Source organism: Ambystoma mexicanum, chromosome 1p (assembly GCF_040938575.1).
Source record: "Ambystoma mexicanum isolate Mex_15411 chromosome 1p, UKY_AmexF1_1, whole genome shotgun sequence".
Lineage (NCBI taxonomy): Eukaryota > Metazoa > Chordata > Amphibia > Caudata > Ambystomatidae > Ambystoma > Ambystoma mexicanum.
Genome location: NC_090921.1, coordinates 1,383,755,850 through 1,383,776,266, shown reverse-complemented (window position 1 = coordinate 1,383,776,266; position 20,417 = coordinate 1,383,755,850). Strand labels below are relative to the sequence as shown.

The 20,417-nt window shown below is 45.7% G+C and overlaps 1 protein-coding gene across 1 annotated transcript in view; it reads right to left on the bottom strand.

The window, feature by feature from the left end:
- The window catches only part of NETO2 (neuropilin and tolloid like 2), a 530,310-nt gene that overhangs the window by 304,025 nt on the left and 205,868 nt on the right, over positions 1-20,417 (bottom strand). The window contains exon 2 of the mRNA XM_069607060.1: positions 13,372-13,428. Coding sequence (XP_069463161.1) covers positions 13,372-13,428 — 57 coding nt within the window. The remainder of the gene's footprint in view (positions 1-13,371; positions 13,429-20,417) is intronic.

The window sequence follows — 20,417 nt, the reverse complement described above, 5'->3', positions numbered from 1 at the left end:
GTTCCACAATGTTTGGATCCAAATCGCATGAAGTGAGGGTTCCAGCTTACTCCACCAAGATGCAATGGCTGAGCGTTCTGTTAGAGGCAGCGCCATCATTACCTTCCAATCCCCGCTCGCATGACAGGGATGGACAGGCGTCGGTTCTGAGGCCAAGTAAAAGCACAGTTGCATGGTTCTATGTTGAAATAGTGAAAAAATAACACCGAGGCCCAAAACAACAACCTTTTTCTGGTCGAATTCCCAATTTTTCAAATATTTATTTTCCATTCTTTAATGGTGGGGGCAACCCCCTCCCGCCCCCACATCTTCCCACCCCTTTTTTATACCCTTGCCCAACCTCCTATCTCTATGTTTAAGAAAAGGTACAAAATCCAACACAAATTCGACCCAAAAAACTTGTTGTTTCCGTGCCTCTGTGTTTTTGGATTAGTTTTTTTAACAAAGTACCCTGGTTCATCAGCTATAGGAAACCTCAAAACTTCCCTTGTGCAATACAAAACCTCCTGCCAAAATTCTCTAATCACATGACACATCAACCAAATATTTATCCTGTCTCATTGCTTACATACCCTCGAGCATTTGCCCATGACCCACCGGTACATACTGTAAAGCTTAGCGGGTGTGAGATGGCAATTGTATACTACTCTTAACCAGGCCTCTCTGAACTGATTAGATTTGCAGGGCTGACTGTCCTTCCATAAGTAATCCCAATTATCCTCTATATATATATATATTTGTTTTTTTTATTTGTATTTGGTTTAAAATAAACCTTTACACAATATATCCTCTATAACTTCCTTCCCCAAAACTGGGTCCTTCTTAGACATGAAGCCGCCGTTCTGATATTGTTCCGCAGGCTTGGCAGTGGATTATATTTTACAAATCAACCTCTTGGGGCCAGTATCTACTTTTCAAACTGTGAGAGATGTCTCACAGCTACCTTTCAAAGATCTGGCTCATTCCTTTAACCCAGAAATCCCTTTTGCGTTGAATAAAAGGCTTTATCTCTTATCCTATTAACATATCTCTAAATATCTACCCCTCCCCCCATTGTCATCTAGCAAAAGCAGTACCGTCCAATGCTGGAGAGAAGATTGGGTTATAGTGGATATGGATAAAGAGTTAAGGGAGAGAAGTAAGCCTATTCTCCGAAACAATATGGTCCCATGCGCAGCAATTGTAATCTTACTAATCTACAAATTCCTGGGTTTATTGCGTTTGTTCAGCCACAGAACCTCGCAAAAAAAACGTTCCTACCCGCAGCATGAGCCAACCATGGTCATATTTTTCCGGACTCCTCTTTCATCCACTCAAAGATCCTTCGTAGCTGGGTGGACTCAAAGCAAGCCCCGAAATCAGGGAGACCCAGTCCACCTCTTGATTTTGGGCCCCTCCACCATTTTGTCTTGATCCAAGGGTTCTTATTTCTCTAGATAAAACGTGAAATAGCTTGATTCGAAGGTTTAAAGAAGCTTTTAGGGATTTTAATGGGAATTTCCTAGAAACAATAAAGTAGCCAGAGAAGAATATTAATGTTCACCACTTCTATTTGCTGCAGCAATGATATCTACATGGGTCCTTATTTAACTAAATGAGTTTAATTTTTTTAACAAACCTATGATAGTTAGCAGAAGGCTACCAATCTCGTGAAGGTTCTATATGGACCCTTTAGTATTTCATACTTCCTTGTGCCAAGCCAAAGCAGGCTAGACAACCCATTCCTTGCGCCGTTTTCTCATCTTAAGTCAAAATGTGCATCTCTGATTGCTGCATGTTTGCCATGCAGCCGCTACCTTACGATAGGCAAGCAGTTCTTCAAGCAGCTCTGGTATGTATCCAAGGGGATCAGAAAGTGATCTTAAAATGTCATCTGCAAAGCTGGTCATTTTGTGCTCCTGGTGAGCAAACGGGATAAGTTTTACATCAGTGTTTTGCCCAATCCCGGCAGAGAAGCGCTCCAGGGAAAGGGGCGAAAAAAAGTCATTCCGGTCTGGTCCGTCTAGAAATGACAAAAGGATGAGTGTTTAGCCTACTTGCCACCCTTTCGTCTCCAAGGGTATGATAAAAAAAACTCTCATTTTATCCTCCCAAAACCCATGGATTGTAATATTCAGAATAGGTAGTGCCAATCCAAGCAATCAAAAGCCGTTACTACATCAAGGGCAATCAACATGGCTGGCACTTGTTTCCTGCTAACCTTTTCAACCTGGTGGGAAACCCTTTGTACATTATCAAAAGACTGTTGATTGAATAAAGCCCGACTGTTACACCCCCACATCCTTGGGAATAATAGTCTCCAACCAAAAGGCTAATATATTGATGGAAATCTTAGAATTCACATCCATCGGAGCAATTGGTCTGTACAAAGCACACAGCGACAGGTCATTCACTGCTTTTTTGGTATTAAAAACATTTTAAACTCTGAAATCAGAGGTGTTATGGAACCAGACTTCTCAAAACGAGTTTTACAAAGGAACCAAGAGTGAGATTAACTGCAACTGCAATGATTTGCAAAATATTCTGGAACAGCCATCTGGACCTAAAGCTATGTTTGCCTTCAGTCATTTAATGGAGAGCCAAACATCCTCCACCGTTACAAGGCTATCACTCCAAACTCTCTTCTATACTCATACTTTGGACCTATCTGCCACTTTTGACACTGTTGAACACTCCTCCCCCCCCCGCACCCTCACTTTAAAGAACCTTGGCAAATCTGCTCTCATCCGGATCGTCTCCTACATAGAAAGTTTCTCCTTTAAAACCTCCTGGAATGCATAAACCTCTGACCCATCCCTGTCCGCATCCACCAAGGGTCAATCCTCGGACCTCTGCTCTTCACCGTCTATACCCTTGGTCTAGGAATATTTATCTCGTCCTTTAGATTTCACTTTCAGCTATTTGCTGACAACACTGTAATCTTTTTCTCCTTATCCTCCTTCATCCTAGCTCATTGCAAGTCCTTCCTCCCTCTAGACAAAGTCCTCAACTTCACTTCCCGCACTCTCTACAAACTACCCAGATCCTTCCCCACGTCTACCTCCCGACACCATGTTGGTTGGTTCTCCATGCACAACCACTCCATTTTCATTTTCCTTCTCCTAGTTTACAAAGTTATTAATGGTTTTGCTCCTCAGTACCTTGCTGACTGTATCTCTGTCAACTTGACATTTCTTTCCTTGCTGTACCCCTCTGCACACAACCTCTATGTCCCAGGCCCACCACCCTGGACATCATTTAGGGGTTGCCAGGGGTCGCACTTGCGACCCCTGAGATCTCCCTTTCTACCCCTGTGGTCTCCCTTGCTACCCCTAAAAAAAAGGTTGGGCTGTGGCCAATGCCATGTAGCTCTTTGTTTCTAGAGTGGCTGATTTCTTATTCAGGCTCCTTAATAAAACAGGGGGTTCCACAAGTGTAACACCTTGAGCAGTGACCAGAAATAAGAATGAATAGGAATAACAAATAATTTGACTTTCTGGAATTCTACACAATAATTGCTAGACTCATTAAAGGTTTATTTCATGTACACTTCAGGGGGTGAGTCACAGAATTAGTCTGTTCTTAAACACCTAAAATTCACAATGCAGACAAAATATTCCAAAAAGCATTTAGAGTAGAAAAAGCATCCATTTCGGACAATGTATTTTGCTTTTCGCAAGTTGCAGTTATAGCATGTGTTTTCTGCCGGTACATATGGTGATTCATTCTTGTATGAAATGTTACAGCGATGTTGTAACCATATTTTTCATAGTGTAATTAGGAACAATGCTATGTGAAGCCACTTCCTGTTTTGCCAAGGGATAAAAGGTCGTGTTCCATCGCTTCCCATGGTGTCACCGCAGGTGGGGTCAAATGACATCACTCCCTGTGATGTCATCAGAGGTCAAGGGTCATGTGATGTTACTTCTGCTAGCCCTGGCATTTTGGTGAAATGACGTCACTGCCCACCACCAGTACCTTCTGCACCTTCTCCCTACTCACCTCACTCCACTGGAAACCGCTGCCCATCACAACTCAAGCCAGCCCGTCTGTGGTTCACGTCAAATCTCAGCTTAAACTTCACTTACTTGCCAAAGGGGGAGTCTGGTCCCTGGTCAATTGCCCACTTTGTTCACAACCTCATTAACTGACTCACCACCTGTTCTCATCTTTCTGCTATTGTACATGCATCCTTCTGGGAAATGCCTCTGCCATCTGTACATATGTTATTGTAAGTTATTTCTGAATGAAATTGTCATTCTTGTTTTTCAAATAAATACAAATACAGCTATTAATGCTCCTGCGAGGCTGAAATGTTAGGCAAATGTATCCAGCTTAAGTATGTTTCTCAGAACTCCTTCACCAATTAGTCTGTGGTGTACAGGGAAATGTAAAAGTTGGGTAATTCTTTTCATTTCTTATATGTTCACTTTTGGTCCAATATAATCCCTGTATGTCTCGGATCCCCTTAATATAATGCAAAGCCCAAACCCCTTAAACTTCATTGCTAATAATTTCTCATCCTTGGTAGACTTGAGAAAATATATATGGGGATATATAAAAGCACTCTTAGAGCTTTTCTTGTATTTATAGTATCCAACTGTCTCGCTCCGCTGCCGTAGTAGGGCGTGGGAGGGATGAGATCAGCATGCTTGATTGAATTTTCCAAACTACTCCATCAGCTGTTGTTCCACAATTCAAAGTACCATCTTCTTTTCAGCAAGCAGAGAATTAGTTCACCCTTTAAAACTGCTTTGAAGGCATCCCAATAATTAGATTTGTTTGTGTGTTCGGGTGTATTGTATGTGAAATATTCCTCACATTTCTTCATCAGCCCTCTACATAGGATGGGACCTTTTAAAATTTCTGGTGGAAAAACAAATATATCAGCAATGTCATAGCAGCATGGTCAGACAAGTTCACCCCCTATTTGAGAACTTACCACCATGACCAACAGAGGCGGACAAGAAAAGAAAAAAGTCAATGATAGAAAAAGAGCTGCCTATACTAGACTACAAAGACTATTCCAGCGCATGACCATGCCATGCAGTGCCCTCCATGCTGCTAACAAGTTCCCTTCCTTGAGTTTCCTATTAAGGGTCTTGGATGTAGTGCTGCTACAAGCACCCCTCCATCCAGTCATGCCTACTTTTGGATTGAGCGACAAAACACAGATACTGCTGGGCAAACACCCATTTATGCAATTGATACATCACATTTCTGAGTACACCAGTCCATGTATGTATGTGTACCAGCGTATAGTAGCCTAGGTACATGAAGCAGGCGACACACCCAAAGACCCACTCAACAGGACAACGAGTCATGGTGTAACCCACATAACCTAATAAAGCAAAAAGTGGTTTAATTGCAAAGTAGTGAAAATGTATTGCAATATACTCACCATAAATGACTGTAATTCAGAAAACTAAAAACAACAAGCATGCGATAAAACCTACAATGGTCAAACATATCGAATTGGTGTGTAAAAACAAATTCACATATAGACAATAATGACACCTAATACCAAAAAGAGTGGCAGTCACCTGAGGCCAAGGTCCACATCTAAATTACTGTGAAAACATATGGCCCACCAAGACCTGGGTTCGCCTGAAACGAATAGTCCACTGCCAGTTTGTGGGCAAAAATACTGCAGCCTTCTGGATTGAGTACAGTCTGCAAACCTAAAACTCGGGCGAAGAACGTCCCAAAAATGTGTCCCGGTGTGTGCTGGGCGCATATAAAACATGCATGGAAATTGAGAGCCCTTCCCATGTTCCCTTCAATAAAATGAATATTTCTTTTTCAATGTTTCATCCTCTATTTCAAACGGGTGGTCTTTATGAAATGTGAGGGCAACACAGCACTTCCTACGATTTTCTGGGGCTTGGATTATCTGTGTGTGCACTTCAGGCCTGATTCTTAATCCGTTTTAGTTCCACAAATTTGTTTCTGGAAGGCATAAGATATCGGGCAGTTCCTCCCTTAAAAAAACTCAAAGGCGTAGACAGGGCAGGGCCTGAGCGGGCAAAGGCCAGCGCAAAATCTGTAAATGCCCACCTATCAGCGCTGTGTGGGCACTTACAGATGCTAATGTCACTGCGGTACCCCAAATACACTGGCTTAAAGCCCCACCTGTTAGACAATCATGGCTATGCCTCTGGACAGCAGACATTAAGGGGTTTGGCATGGAATGTACACCCACCCGCAGGCCGAATTAATAAATGGAAACCACACCAAAGGCGGTCCCTCAAGTGGCACCCACAATATTATCTTCCTTGTCTGATCAGATGCACCTATACATTTCACATGTGGAACCATGATTTGAAATCCACTATAACCTATGCAGAACCTAGATTTTCTCAACCTTGACCAAGTCTCGTGGGGGAATCAAAACAATTCTGCTGCTTTCCTCCTGACCTCTCATCTTTTCTTCTCATCCCTCTCCAGGATCTTCCCTCATCAGCGACCTCTCTGGATAATGGCCATAGGTCCTCCAATGGCATATACATGGTCTCAGGCCCCTCCTGCTGGGTAGAGCCACTATGGGTGTGTTCATGTACGGTGAATTGTCACTCAATCCGGAAAGACCATGTATATTTTACATGTTGGTTATTGAGTCCTTGCGTAATCCATAGGAGTTCCCGTTGCTTCATAAGAGTAATGGGGGCCAAATCCTGATGGATTTGCGGGCCAGTAGCATGCCACGGTTTGGCGTCATTGTCAACTGGTTTTAGATCCAAACTGTGAACCTTGTCAGTGTTAATAGGTGCAATGGCTGATGGTCCCAAGATTTCTCTGAAACATTAATCAACAAAGGCCAAGGTATTGGTGCCCTCCACACCCTCTTTGAGGTGTTTTATACCCACCTTGACCTATTCTTCGAATCTATCGATGGAGCTTGAGGTCTTGAGCCAGCTGGTTTAGTTTTGTAATAGCTTCATCTTGAGCATTGCCCTTGTTTATTTATTTATTTATTGAACATTTGTATGGCACCTATACAGCAGGAAGTGTTTCCAGGCGCCACAAGGCAAAAAAAAGGTGGTGCGGGGGGACAGAGAAGAAAAACAACAATAACGGTCCTACTAGGCCTTGTGACATTCGGATCGTGCAAGTGCAGAAAGAAAAGTGCAGGGGGAGGGGGGGGAGATCAGGGCGGGGGTGGGAGAGGGAGAAGTGCAGGAGGGAGGGGGCTCAAGGGGTGTGGCAAACGCTAAGGGGATCCCAGGGGGTAAGTGCCCGGGGTCAACAAGTGCGAGGAAGGGGGTGGACCAGCCTCAATAGGTTAGACAGGAAGGGTGGGCGAGGGCAAATTCTGGTAGGAGGTGCAGGAGAAGACTGGTCGAAGGAGGGCCTGGCCCCAGTAACAGGCAAGCAGACGCAGCATAAGGAGGAGACTAGCAAGGGTGGGGAGAGGAGGAGAAGAAAAGGAAGGTCTTGAGAAGCTTCTGGAATTTAAGGAGAGTCGGCTCAAGTCAGAGAGGTGTGGGGAGGCCATTCCAGGGGGAGGCTCCTGCCGAACAAAGAGATCTACCTCACACTCTCTGCGTGGAGAAACGTCTGATCTGAAGGAAGTAGGAGCTAGAGGACCAAAGGACTCTAGAAGGGAGGTGTTTTCCGTATTTAGGGAAAGTTGGAAGCTACTTCCTCTAATGCTGTCTGATTTCTGTCCACCCTTTCAGGGGCCCACAGAAGTATGAAAGGAGACTGCATGTAGGAGTGCTATTTTGTTGATAACCCAGTATCTAGACACCATTTGCAGTAGGCATAACGTTTTACCGAACAGAGGTGTATGTCTATAGCATACTAAATTTCGCTGTTTCTATTTAACATCCTCTTGAGCATAGTGCTATGCATGTACATTTTTGAGCCATGGATATAGCTTACCAGGCCTGAAGAAGGATGGCAGTGCTCTGTGTGCGGCACAGCATCAGATCAATTGTCCCCATGGCAAGAGTATCCAAACCTTTATTATCGGCATGACCGTCCAACAAATCTCATAAAGTTATTCTAGCCATCCATGGGCACAAGCATCCAAATGGGGATCAGACTTTACTTAGATACAGTTGGGTTCATTTGGGTCCCTCTGGGTCTTCATACAGAATGTGCCCTTCATGCTGTTATCACTGCATACTCTTACACACCTACGACCATCACTGGCCATGTTAGATAACCTACACCCGGTGCATTCCTGTACCAAGGGTGGCTCAAGTGGCATAGGCCTGCCGCACAAGTGTGCTGCCTCTCACTTAACATAGAAAGCACGCCTGTCAGGATCAACACTGTGTGTGCCAGACCCACATATCAATAGCACTCATTCTTGGAGTTTTGCCCTCAGCCTCAGAGTGTGTGCTGGCAAGCCTGTTAGAGGGCAGGCATGAATACAGGGATTACTAACTAGTCATCTCCGTGGCTACTAATTCACTTCTACGTTATCCCAGTATTGACCTTTGAGGTGGTTCAACAAGGACAGCAAGCCCTCGTTGATTCTTTTATTTAGATCTACCCTGTATACTTGAGTGGCATAAAGTCACTCATATTACTGATGCTTCTCCTGGTGCATTATTATTCAAATCTAGGAGGGATGATTCCATCAGGATTGGATGGATGGGAGTGAGAGGAGATATGAGAACTGTGGCAAGGAAGAGGAGGGCTGTAAGTAAAGAATATTATCAGTAAGTAATCCAGGTATTAGTTCTGCTCCCGCGCCCCAGTCTTCACATATGAGGTATTGCATGGCCATCATGGCACTTGGCCCGAAGTTGAACAGAATACTCTCCAAACAAAATGGCTGCTACTTACAAGCATGAATGTACTAACCAATTTAGATCACTTTAATCCACAACCAATGGAAGAACCTCATCCCCAAAGTTGCAAGCAATGATGTCTAGTAAATGTATGAGTTTCAGACCAGGTAACTGCACTGCACACCTCCCCCAAAGTGACTCTCCTCACCTCAGTCCGTGATGCTGGAGTCCCCCTAATAGCCCTAGCCTGAATCTCTTAAGGCAGGTCACGTGCGTTAGTGAATAAACTGGTGCAATGGTGGATTAATTCCAATGAATTAGGGACACTGAAAAAGCCTTCCTCCCCCTATGGATATTCCCAATGGGATAAACAGACTTCCTGTTCCTGATTTGGGAAGGGAAAAAGGAAGCTGTTCTTTCCAATTACATATGGACTGATCTTTTGACATCTAAGCAGTGCCACTGTTCTTCCTGCATTGAAGCCGGAGATAGGAACAAATCTGGCAGGACAATGGGCCTCATTACAAGTGAGGCGGTAAGGGGTTAACGGCACTGATAAAGGTGCCGGCGCCGTTAACCGCGTACCTCCTCATTACGAGGTTCCCTCGCGGGACCCGCTCTGGACGTCTGGTCAGACCAGACGTCCTTTGCGGGTCCCGCGAGGGGACCAGCATGCTAATAACGGGCCCATCATTAACGGCCCATTGTTAGAATGCTCCGGGTTCCCTGAATGGGGAAATAACGGGCCCTCCAAAGTCAGAATGGCCCAGTATTTCCCCATTCAGGGACCACGGAACCGGACCCGAGTTTGGAGGCAGCCATGCCTCCAAACTCGTAATGAGGCCCAATATCTTGTGGGCAACACTGGCGGAATCACAATGAGATAGCACATCTTCTGGACGAGTGACCAAACATGGAATGCCACTCTCTTCTACGCTTCTGGCTGTTTGTAATAGCAACCACAAAAACAGCATTCATAGTCGTAAAGTTCAAGTCAAGTGAGTCAATAGGCTTGGACTGAAGAGTCTGAAGAACTTAAAGCAAATCTCGGGAAGAGCCGCTGCCTTGGAGGTGTGTCCGGAGGGTTACATGTGATTTTATTGAATGATAAAACAAAGAATGATTTTTGAACGAAAAAAAACATCATGGTTTTGGGGAGTTTCCACCTCATTACCCCCAACCCCACCTTTGAAAAATAATACTTTTCCCCCACCCCTAAAACCACTATTGCCATTCCCAACCACATATATATAGTTTTCTAAAATGCGTTATTTATTTTTATAGATCTTTTGGGTTCTTTTCAAAATGCATTCTTTGTTTTCTTTTCTATAACATCACTGCATATCTGTCGGGAGATTTTAATATTTCTGAGCAGTTGACTGACAAATGGTGGACCTCTGAATCCCACACTCATGGATCCCGAAAGACTCTGACTGCCTTCCCCTCATCCACCCAATGTGAACTAAGGGATAGCACAGCGAGGCCCAGGGCAAACCCAATCTCTAAAAACTAAAAGATGAACGGCAGAGATTCCTGGCTGAGAAGAAACCCTACAATGACTTCTACTGCCAGGCATAAGAGGGAATCCTGGAAATGCATAGAGGAGGTCCCCAGACCAGGTCCGGAACAGAGGACTTGATGCCCATGCCTGAGTTTCTGGAACTGGTTCATAGTGACTGTTTCGAAAGTCAAATTTTCGACTGATAAAAGTGTCCAAAAAAAGTTTTGAATTATTATTTTTTTTTTATGGGGGTCCCCCCAAGCCCCTGTTTTTTAAAAATACGTATTTAACTATACTAAATTAAAATAAACCCTTTAATATTTAAAAAATAAAAAATTCGAAACTTTTTTTTAGGTACTTTTGTTTCGGAACTTTGGTTATTCGAAACTATTGATTTGAAACTTTGCCTGGACACCTCTGGAACCCTTGTACAGAAGGATGGAACTAGGGCGTTCCCTGGGGAGTCCTGAACCTGTGATATATTTGCTGATAAATCCATAGGGCCAAGAGACAAATCTTAGGATCTGGTTCACTTTGTCTGCTTAGCTTCACAACTGGGATGTCAACTGCAGATAAGGATGCTAGATGTCTTTTTGCCCAGCTATTGTATTGTCCGTTTGAATGCACGCAGGCCACCCCTGGACTGTGAAAGTGAAAGCTTTGGCAAGGGCTCCCCCGTTCTCTGTTCCATCTGCCATATGGAGCTGTCTGCCAGATCTACTTCCCAGCTGGGTCTGCTAGTGTAGGTAGTTCATGTCACTAGAGAAGGAGGGTTTTGTGAAAAAACCATCCCTGGAGGTCGGATCAGAGCAGCCACCATTTGAGATCTGGTTTGGCTGATCCAATAAATGGATCATCTTGTTAAAGTCCTGTGACTCCAGGCACCAATTCTTGTGAAGATTGTAAAGCAAAGGCCTGAGATGTGGACATGTTCAGGGTATGGCGAAGATGCAGGTGGCATGAGTCCCTAACAGGCAACCATTGCCGGGCTGGGGCTTGCTGGCACACAAGCAACAAATCAAAGTGCTCATGAGTCTGTTGAAGGTTCTCCTGTAGTAATACAAATCACGGCAGGGTGGAAAATCTCGCTTAAATGAATTGGAGATCCTTGATTGGACCGAGGCAGGATTCCCCCTCACTCATGAGAAATCTGTGTTGCTGCAGAATGGTACATGCCCCACCGCTTCAGAATCCGTGTCAATTCCCTGAACGAGACGTGTATCTTTGTAAGCTCCCTTAGGGACCTAAGTCCAAATAGCCAGACATGAAATTGAAAATGGTTGTCATTCCCAGCAACCTATAGGAATGGATGATGCTGCTCTTCTCCGGGTACCGTTCGGACTTGAAGAATTAAGGGATAAGCATGAGCCTCTTTTCCTCTTTGAGCCAATGGACCGGAACAATCTCCCTCTTATTTTCCAATTCCTTGATCCTTTGGAACACAGGCATCCTCATCAACGGATTAGAGGGCAGGGAGAGGGTAGTATTTCAGTATTCACGGGAACAGAGAAAACGTCTGTCTTGTACCCCTTATGAATCATACTTAACACCCCCTGCTTGTATGTAGATTCTTCTGAGACGTCTAAACAGCCAATTCTGTTTTCTCACTCATTTATTTTCGTTCAAGTTATGTGGGTCGGATTTTAGCAATCAACTGGGCCAAAGTAGATTTAAAGTATCTGGTAAATTAGAAGTGCTTTTTAGGATGAAAGCTAAATGTAAGTGACTGCGATGGTACACCTAGCGAGGTCCCCTGTTTCGATTGTTCTCCCTGGGTTCCTCCCCTGTAACCTCTTCTGATTCGGCAAGACAGTCTGGTCCGCGCGATGAAGAAGACGATAGATAGCAGTGTTTCAGTTAAGCCACTTTTTGGCTGTTTTTAAGCCACAACAACTTCCAAAATGTAGGGGACATTTAGACAAAAGCCCTCATTACAAGTGTGCCGGTCCGGAGAAAATGCCAGACAAAATACTGGAAAAAATGCTGGTAATGCCGGCTCTGGCATATTTTCCGGATCACCACACTTCAAGTTTGCCAGCGGGGGCCACGGATCTCCCGGCAGGCCTGACCTTCTGGGAGTTCAGGCCCCTTCTGGAAAATAAATGCCAGAATCACAGGCACTGTTACTAACGGTGCTGGTGATTCAGGTGGCGTAGTGCCGGTAAATTTCCATTTCCCTGGAGTCCAATACCGGCACTCCACTGCCCATAACATCCCAGTAATGCCGGGATATCCTTTGCTTTCATGCCTTTCCTCGCGCCAAGGTGCCATTGGCGAACGTGCGCGCAACAAATGATCTTAACATAACATAAAGGGCGGCAGAGACAGTAAGGCAGGTTTGCCGGTATCCCGCCGGAATTACCGGTGGGATACCGGACAAACCTATAATGAGGGCCAACGACTTTCAAACAGCACACTATGTTAAATGTATGACTTCCAGTTCTTCAGCAGGAAGAGCATGGCAAAGCTGTGTTTTTATTGTTCTTGATTATTTATTCCCTCCACGTCCTGTGACCAGATCTGAGCTTTTGCAAATTGATTTGCTACTTTGCCTTCTATGTTGTTACCTGACTTACCAAACAGAAGGCAGGAGAATTCTACCCGTCTACCCGTCTCCCTGCACAACTAGTGCAATTTCATTGTTTAAATCACAGAAGTCATTTACTCGGCAACCTTTTTGGCACGAAAGTACTTAGACCGCCAGAAAAATGTGCAGACCGTTCGGCATGGAAACGTATGACGTCATCTTCCAGAAAGGTTAGATTAGAGCAATGATTGGGAGTCCTTCCTTCTGGGGGTTTTGTTTTTCAGGTCTTCAGAGCACTCTCCCTAATTCGTGCTTGTGTCTGGGTTGCCTCCTTCTTTTTCAGAGGAGGCGCCTCATCGAAGAAGTATGTAGGGGGTACAGGGGTCCTCCTCACCAAACCTTCTACTGCTTCGCCCCTTTTTATTTCCTGCAAGTCTTTCGAGCACTAGCCTTTTATTTCTTTTGCGCCACGTTGTATTGCCTTAAACTGTCACATGATGGTCTCCTGATGTAGTGTGTGTAGTGCATAAAAACCAGACACCATGAAATACAAAATATGATTTTCTTTTTATAATTACGGTTTCATTTATAGTACAAACAAAATATGATAAAATAAATACCTTGTGTCTTCTGGGCCACCGCTATCCCTTCCACAACTAATATCGTTAGAAGCAGAACTGCAAAGAGAAAGAGGACAGGTGCAGTGTCAGGGGCAATATAAGAATAGTCAATGAAACAATATAGACCTTTGCCATGCAGCACTCGTGAAAATAGTCTATGGAGTTGCTAAATGTAATTCTGGTTTAAATAATACATCTCCAAGTAACGTAATGTGGATTGGTCTTGTAGACGGCGTGTTCTTCCATTTCGGCTGCCTGTTGGCGCCAGATCCCCAGATCCTGTTAGAGAGGAGGAGCAAGATACGAAGGGCCTCATTACAACCCTGGCGTTAAGGGGTTAACGGCGCCGTAAAAGGCTGCAGCGCCGTTAGACCCTTAACGCCAGATTCCCACTTTAACACCTGCTTTTTGCAGGCGTTAAAGTCCATCCCGCTAAGGGACCTTGGTGCTAATTACGGCACCGTAATTTACGGTGCCGTAATTAGCGCCTTGCCCATTCCCATTGAGCCCTATGGGTCAAAAATGGGAATGGGGAAGGGGCCATGGTGAATGGGGATTTACCACCCCGCCAAACTTGGAATGGGGCGGTAAATCCGCCATCCACCATGGCGGAATCCGGCATGGACCATGGCGCTAATAGCACCATGGTCCAGCGCCAGGCTTGTAATGAGGCCCGAAATCTGAAGTGTTGATGCGTGCAGACGTAAAGAGCCCGCGCTGCTCTCCGTGCAGAGGTGTATGCAGAAAAGAGCCCTAGATGTAGGTATCTGCTTGGTTTACTACTAATGTGAGAGGATGAGACCAGGGTGGGCTGTGCAAGACAAGCTGGGGAGAGGTGCGTCGTTGAGATGGCATTTTCCTCTGAAGCAGGGGAGTACTCACCTGCAGCGTGTGAGTGGCAAGATGAGGTGTGTGGCATACAGTAAAGTGGAAATGCAGACCGCTGAGCAGATTAGTAAATGGCATAAGGAATCTAGAAGCCACGGATAGCAAGGCATACTATGGCAAAGAAAAGCAGGAAAAGCAGGGTTCGCAACTGAGGGGAGCTAGGAACTATTTAGTTCCTGCTTGTAGCCTAGACGAGCCTGGTTAGCTTGACATCAACATCTACCAGGAGGTACGTTTCACTCCAACTGCCAACTGATGCCGAACAAATACATCTATGTGAATTTAACTCTGTGCGTTTGAGACAATCTATTAAGAAACATTGAGACACATGTATACATTTAAAGCATAAGGAGTCATAAATAATGGAGAAAAATGATATGTTTGCATTGGAGTCCAATTTCTTTTCCGGCCCCCTAAAATGCTTTCCTCAAATATTCTTGGAGGGGTGTCATTTACCATTATAAACTCCAATCCTAGAATATTTGGGGAGCGTGTTTGATTTTACTGAGGATGCATATTTGGAGAAATGTTACCCCCCCTGAGGGCATGTTCCTTGACGAGATGCTCACTGTATACTGTTTGCACCTCATGTGGATCTGAGATTTGCGGGATGCTATCTACTAGCTCCTTGTTCCCCAGTGGCCCTTCTTGGCCACTGGTTAATGCGGGATACCCAGGAGCTGCTTTTAGCTCCCACTTATTCAATCTTAATTTCGATCCCTGAAAAGGTAGAACAAGGCATAACAAAGCACAACACGACCTCCTCCCCACATTCCTCACATTCTTACCATTTCTCTCCACAGTTTCCATTTGAAAGTATCCCTTTGCAACTGTCAACCCCCCATTTACCCCCCCCGCGACGGTATCTCTGTATCTCCCTGTCTCTCTCAGAGGTAGATGCTTTATACACCACGTGCAACAAAAGTAGAGGAATAGCGCATGAGGGCAGGGGGGCTGAATTTGGGCTCCATTCATAACCACGAGTGAGGTTCTGAGGATTCTGGGGGATAAGCACCTTTTGATTCAGAAAGAAATGTGTTGGAATATGAAAACCATAGGCATACATTCCTTGGTATGTTGGTTGGCAGGCTGAGAGCCCTCTCAGACCGCACTCTACATTTCCCCCCGTGCTGCTCTCAGAGGGGTCTGCTGGGGCTATTGCCCATCGGGTAAAGAGGTTTGCTAGAGTCCTAAGCCGTTAAGGCCCGGGAGACTGTGTGGCTTCCTTTACTAGGTTGGTAACACAGGAGTTCAGAATACAATCCAACTCACGGCTGACTTCACAGGTGGCATTATGCCATTCGGTCGAACGCTCAAGGTTTGGGCAACCTCTGTAGCAGCCATCCCAAAGAGGCTGTATCTTCTTTCTGAAATATTGTAGGGAAGCCAGAGAGCAAAACTCGGTCTAGATTGGCAGCCCTTGCGACTTCCACAGACCCAACCCCCTGTTTTCCCTTCTTATTGTGCTGTTGTAGATGGCGCCTCGAGGCTCCAAAATCCCCCACAACCGGGATAAACACTATTATTTGTATTATTATGGTATTTATTGAGTGCAAACCTAGCTTCGAGAAGCAACGGAGCACTTTACAGAGGTATACACCCATACAGATACATAACGGAGCACTTTAAAGAGGTATACAACAGTACAGATGCATAACGGAGCATTTTACAGAGGTATACAACAGTACAGATGCATAACAGAGCGCTTTACAGAGGTATACAACCATACAGATACATAAGAGAGTGCTTTTGGAGGTAACAACAGAATAGATATACAGCGGGATGGGCTACAGAGGTGTACAGCGGAGGGGTACAGATGTACTGGGTGGCGTGGAGCAGAGGGGAAGGTGGCGTCTAGCGAGTCAGGTGACGCGAGGGGCGATGTGATGGCCTAGGTGTTTTGAAGGAGAGACTCCTTGAAGAGGTGGGTCATGAGTTATTTTCTGAATTGGAGGAGCGTGGCGGCGAGTCTGATTCCGACGGGGAGATGCGGTTCATCCTACAGCGGGCCTCACCACTTCATGACACTCTCAGGGCAAATTCACATATTACCCTGCCAAGTGCATATTGGGACAACTATGTGACAGACATGCCCATGAGAAAGACTGCATGCATGTGTATCGCTAACAAAAGCCCACCAGGACATACCTACCCAACGGTTCATAATAAAACAAATTGCTTGCGCTCGACCAACAGTGGAATGCAAAGGCACATGGTGAGTCCCTCAAATTTCTATAGTCCCCCTGAGTTGAACACCCAATACATGCTCTCATTTGTGACCAATGTTAGTGGCCAAATAAGCTTGAAACCCTTTGGCATGAAACTTCATGAATCCTACTTGTGGGGGAGCCCTAAAGCCCCCTGGAAAGATGGTTTCACTGAGATGAGACCGATGCTACTGGTTACACGTGCTTAGAAATGCAACGGCGGCCACTAACTCTCCCCAAACCTCTGTGGAATAGGACTCTCACATAAACGGGTGTGTAATCCCTGCCAGGCTGTTCCCAAAGTCACTGGCCTCGTGTGTTGAAATGCGCACCATCTGCCACACGATTTTCAGAAAACACTTGGATCAAGAACTTGCAAACATATGGTAAAATCGCATTGCGCGCTTCCCTGATGTAGAAACACCAACCCCCTCCACCCTTAAGGGGTCTTAAAATCCAAACAAGCTTTCGCTAATGTTTCTGGCCTCACGCTCTTCTAATGCACAATTTTCCACCAAAGTTCCAAAAAATTGTTTTGACCAATTTCACTGGTCTCCGGTGCCTAAGAGTGCACCGTACGCCACTATATGAGTTGGGAAAATTAATTGGCAGAGACCCCCTAAAACATCGTTAAAATGACTTTAAAATCTACCAAGTATTATATTAAAAATGCACCATTTGTACAGTGGATTTCTGACTCGGGTCATGGCAAGTTTATGATGTCACTGAGAAATAACTTGCTCACAAGTCACCGCCACCCGCTGGTGAAAGACAAAATAATTCCCTCCTTTCTAGACTGATTTGCGCCGCCCTGATACGCATGTAATAAAGAGAAATGCTATTGAAGCCTACTGCCAACAAAATGTGCGCTCGCCATTAACCACTATCCAGCGACAATTCACCCATGGCATGCAGAAACTGGTTTCCTGCGTGCAGAGCGTGGGCGAGTTGGTGACTACCCAGGGCGCAGAGCTCGGGGTGCTTGTAGTAATTGCTGAACCCATATGCATGCACTAGTGTTGGCCGACCCCTTACCCTCACCCGGAATAATTTGGCACACTCAATTTTGCCAAGTGTTGGCAATAAAAGGGCGTAGGATTTTATTGTACAGATATGGTTATAGAGATAACAATAATCACATATCATAATAGTATCATACTTTTGGGCACGGGTCCTGAGGTTACCCCCTCTGGCCCGTGCCGCCTTCTCATGTCCCATGACTTGTTGTGTGCACTGTACAGTGCCTTGTACTCCTTTTCCTTTGTTCTTCTCCCTTATTTTATAGGGTGGGAGGGTTTTGTGGTAAAGAAGCAAAAGTTGGGAGACGCTGAGTAAACAGCGAACCTCCTGTTTGTTTGGGTCCCCGTTCAGGGTCCACAAACAAATTGTGTTTTCTCAGAGCATGCTGCTCTTATTTAAAAGACCCAAGGGAGCCCTGGGTCTTTGATGTGTATAGTAGTGGGGGCTGTGTTCCAGCCCCCGGCTGGGTAGCCGACTGTCTGGCCCCCTGGGGGGGGCAGATCTTTGAACCTGAGCCCTGCCTTACTGTTGGTTTCCTTAGGTGCTTAGCACCTTGTTGCTTAGAGGAAGGGTGAGGTGATTGTTCACACCTACCCTTCCTCAGCTATTGTGCAGCAGAGACTGTGTGTCTCCGCAGCTGAGGGGGGAGAGGAGCAGGCAAGGGGGGTGGGGCTGCCCCTCTCCTGGCCTGCTGATGGTAATATCAGTTACCCTGCCTCGCCTTGGGCGGCCCTGCGGCATTGCCCATAACTGCTGAACCCATATGCATGCACTAGTGTTGGCCGACCCCTTACCCTCACCCGGAATAATTTGGCATACAAAATTTTGTCAAGTGTTGGCAATAAAAGGCTGTAGGATTTTATTGTACAGATATGGTTATGGAGATAACAATAAAAAAATATCATAATAGTATCATACTTTTGGGCACCGGGTCCTGAGGTTACCCCCTCTGGCCCGTGCCGCGAAACACGGGCAGGTTGACGGCTGACCGTGTTCCCCCAAAAGTATCTCCTAGTGACAACCCCTGGAGGCTAGAGTTGCTGAAATTTCTCGAAAGAAATGTTCCATGCCCTGGTTTGATAAATGAGTGCCATTTTTGAGAAAAAGGTCCGGGTCACCCAGGGTAATGGCCGGATGCTTTATGAAACCCAGTCCTCTTGCTGTACAAAATTTCTCTAGCCCCCTGTTGAGTTTTCTTCTAGAAATGTCTACAGATTTGTAAAAGTTGGCCCCTTGCCATTTCTTTCTGGGTAGAATGGCCGAGAAGTATATTTCTGTATCCCTCCAGTTGTGTGAAATGCCCGCTAGGGAGGAGAAAATTTCCTCGAATACATTTCTCCTTCCAGTGGTAACCAGATCATTGCCCCCTAGGTGAATTATTAGAAATTCTGGCGGGTCTCTGTATGCGACCAGCTCTGCTAGTGTTTCATGGATGTCGGCCCACCTTAGGCCTCTGTATCCCCACCATGAAGCAATGGTGTTTCTGAAGGGGGGGCCCTTCGTTGGTTTCTTCTGCCCATTGGCCTGTCCTGAAGACGAATGAGTGGCCGACTATCCATGCTGATCGGAATGAGGTCTTCCCTTCGCCTGTTGTTTCTGCAGGGGGGGAGAAAGAAAGGTGAGGGGGAGGGATGGCTATATTAGCTGTGGTTTGATATATCTTTTGTAGCAATCTGACTTCCATCCCCCTATGTTTTTTAGCTGTTGAGGTGCCAGGCCTCCTTGCCAGTGGCGGCACCTATTCTGAAGGAGTGGGTACCAACAACCTTGGGGTCCCACCCTGCTTTGCTGATTGCTTTCATCAGCACCCCTTTGAATTGGTAGCGGCTTAGTGCCAAGGCATCCTTGTGGATTAAAAACCTCACCCCCCACATTGGGCCTTTGTGCGTAATAAAGGTTGGTGATACATACCAGGCAGTTTGTTGTCTCATCAATACAACAAATGTTGATGGTTCTTTTGGCCCCAGTTTTTGACTGTTGGATTTCTGTGTTGACGCTCTCCTGTCTAACCCTGACCTCCATGACGCGCAAACCGTTTGTGGCCTTGGTGCTGGAGGCGATAAGTTCTCCAACCCGGAAAGCCCCGAGTTAGGCCAGAAAAAATGCTGTTTTGAATAATATGATCTCATATGGATGCCAGCATATGGCTTCCAGCTGGTCTGCTATTTTTACCAGTTTGCTGAAATCAAGGGGGCGGCGGGTGTTTACCTGAGGGCCCTCTATTCTGCCCCATCCTTTCATTTCGTAGGAAATTAGGGCGTTCTTGGTGGGGTCTGAGTCACCCCGTATTTTTGAGAAATATGAGATTGCAACTAGGTGTCTTTTTGCCCAGTCTCTCTTGAAGCCCTGCTCAGGTGCCCATTTCAAGAGCACTGGGTCCCAGAATGGCGCTGGCGTTGATGCCGTTATGTTGTTGGCACCCATTTTTGAAGTGCCTGGTTCTTGTTGGGCATCCCGGCTTGGGCTCTCTGGCGCTGGCGTTGATGCCGTTATTCTTGATTTCCCATTATTGCCCAGCATTCCGCTGGTATTGGCGTCATCTGTTCCTGGACGTGTGGTGCTAGCTCCTGGAATCTTGGCCACTGAAAACGAGATAAAGCATCTGCAATGTTATTATCCGCCCCCGAGATGTGCTTTGCTTTGACCACAATGTTTTCTTGTAGTGTGACTGCTGTGATGGCTCGTAGGACTTTCAGTACTAATGAGCATTTGGTAGACCTTCTGTTTATGGAGCCTACCACTACCATGTTGTCGCACCAGACCAAGAGTTCCGTTTTAGCTAGCTGCCTGCCCCAGATGTGTAAGGTTAGCCAAATGGGAAATATTTCTAGGAGGGTGATGTTTTTTGTCCAGCCTGCCGATTGCCATGAGTTGGGCCAGGTCCTGCCACCCATTCTGAGTCTAGTATGGCTCCAAACCCCCTGCTCCCGG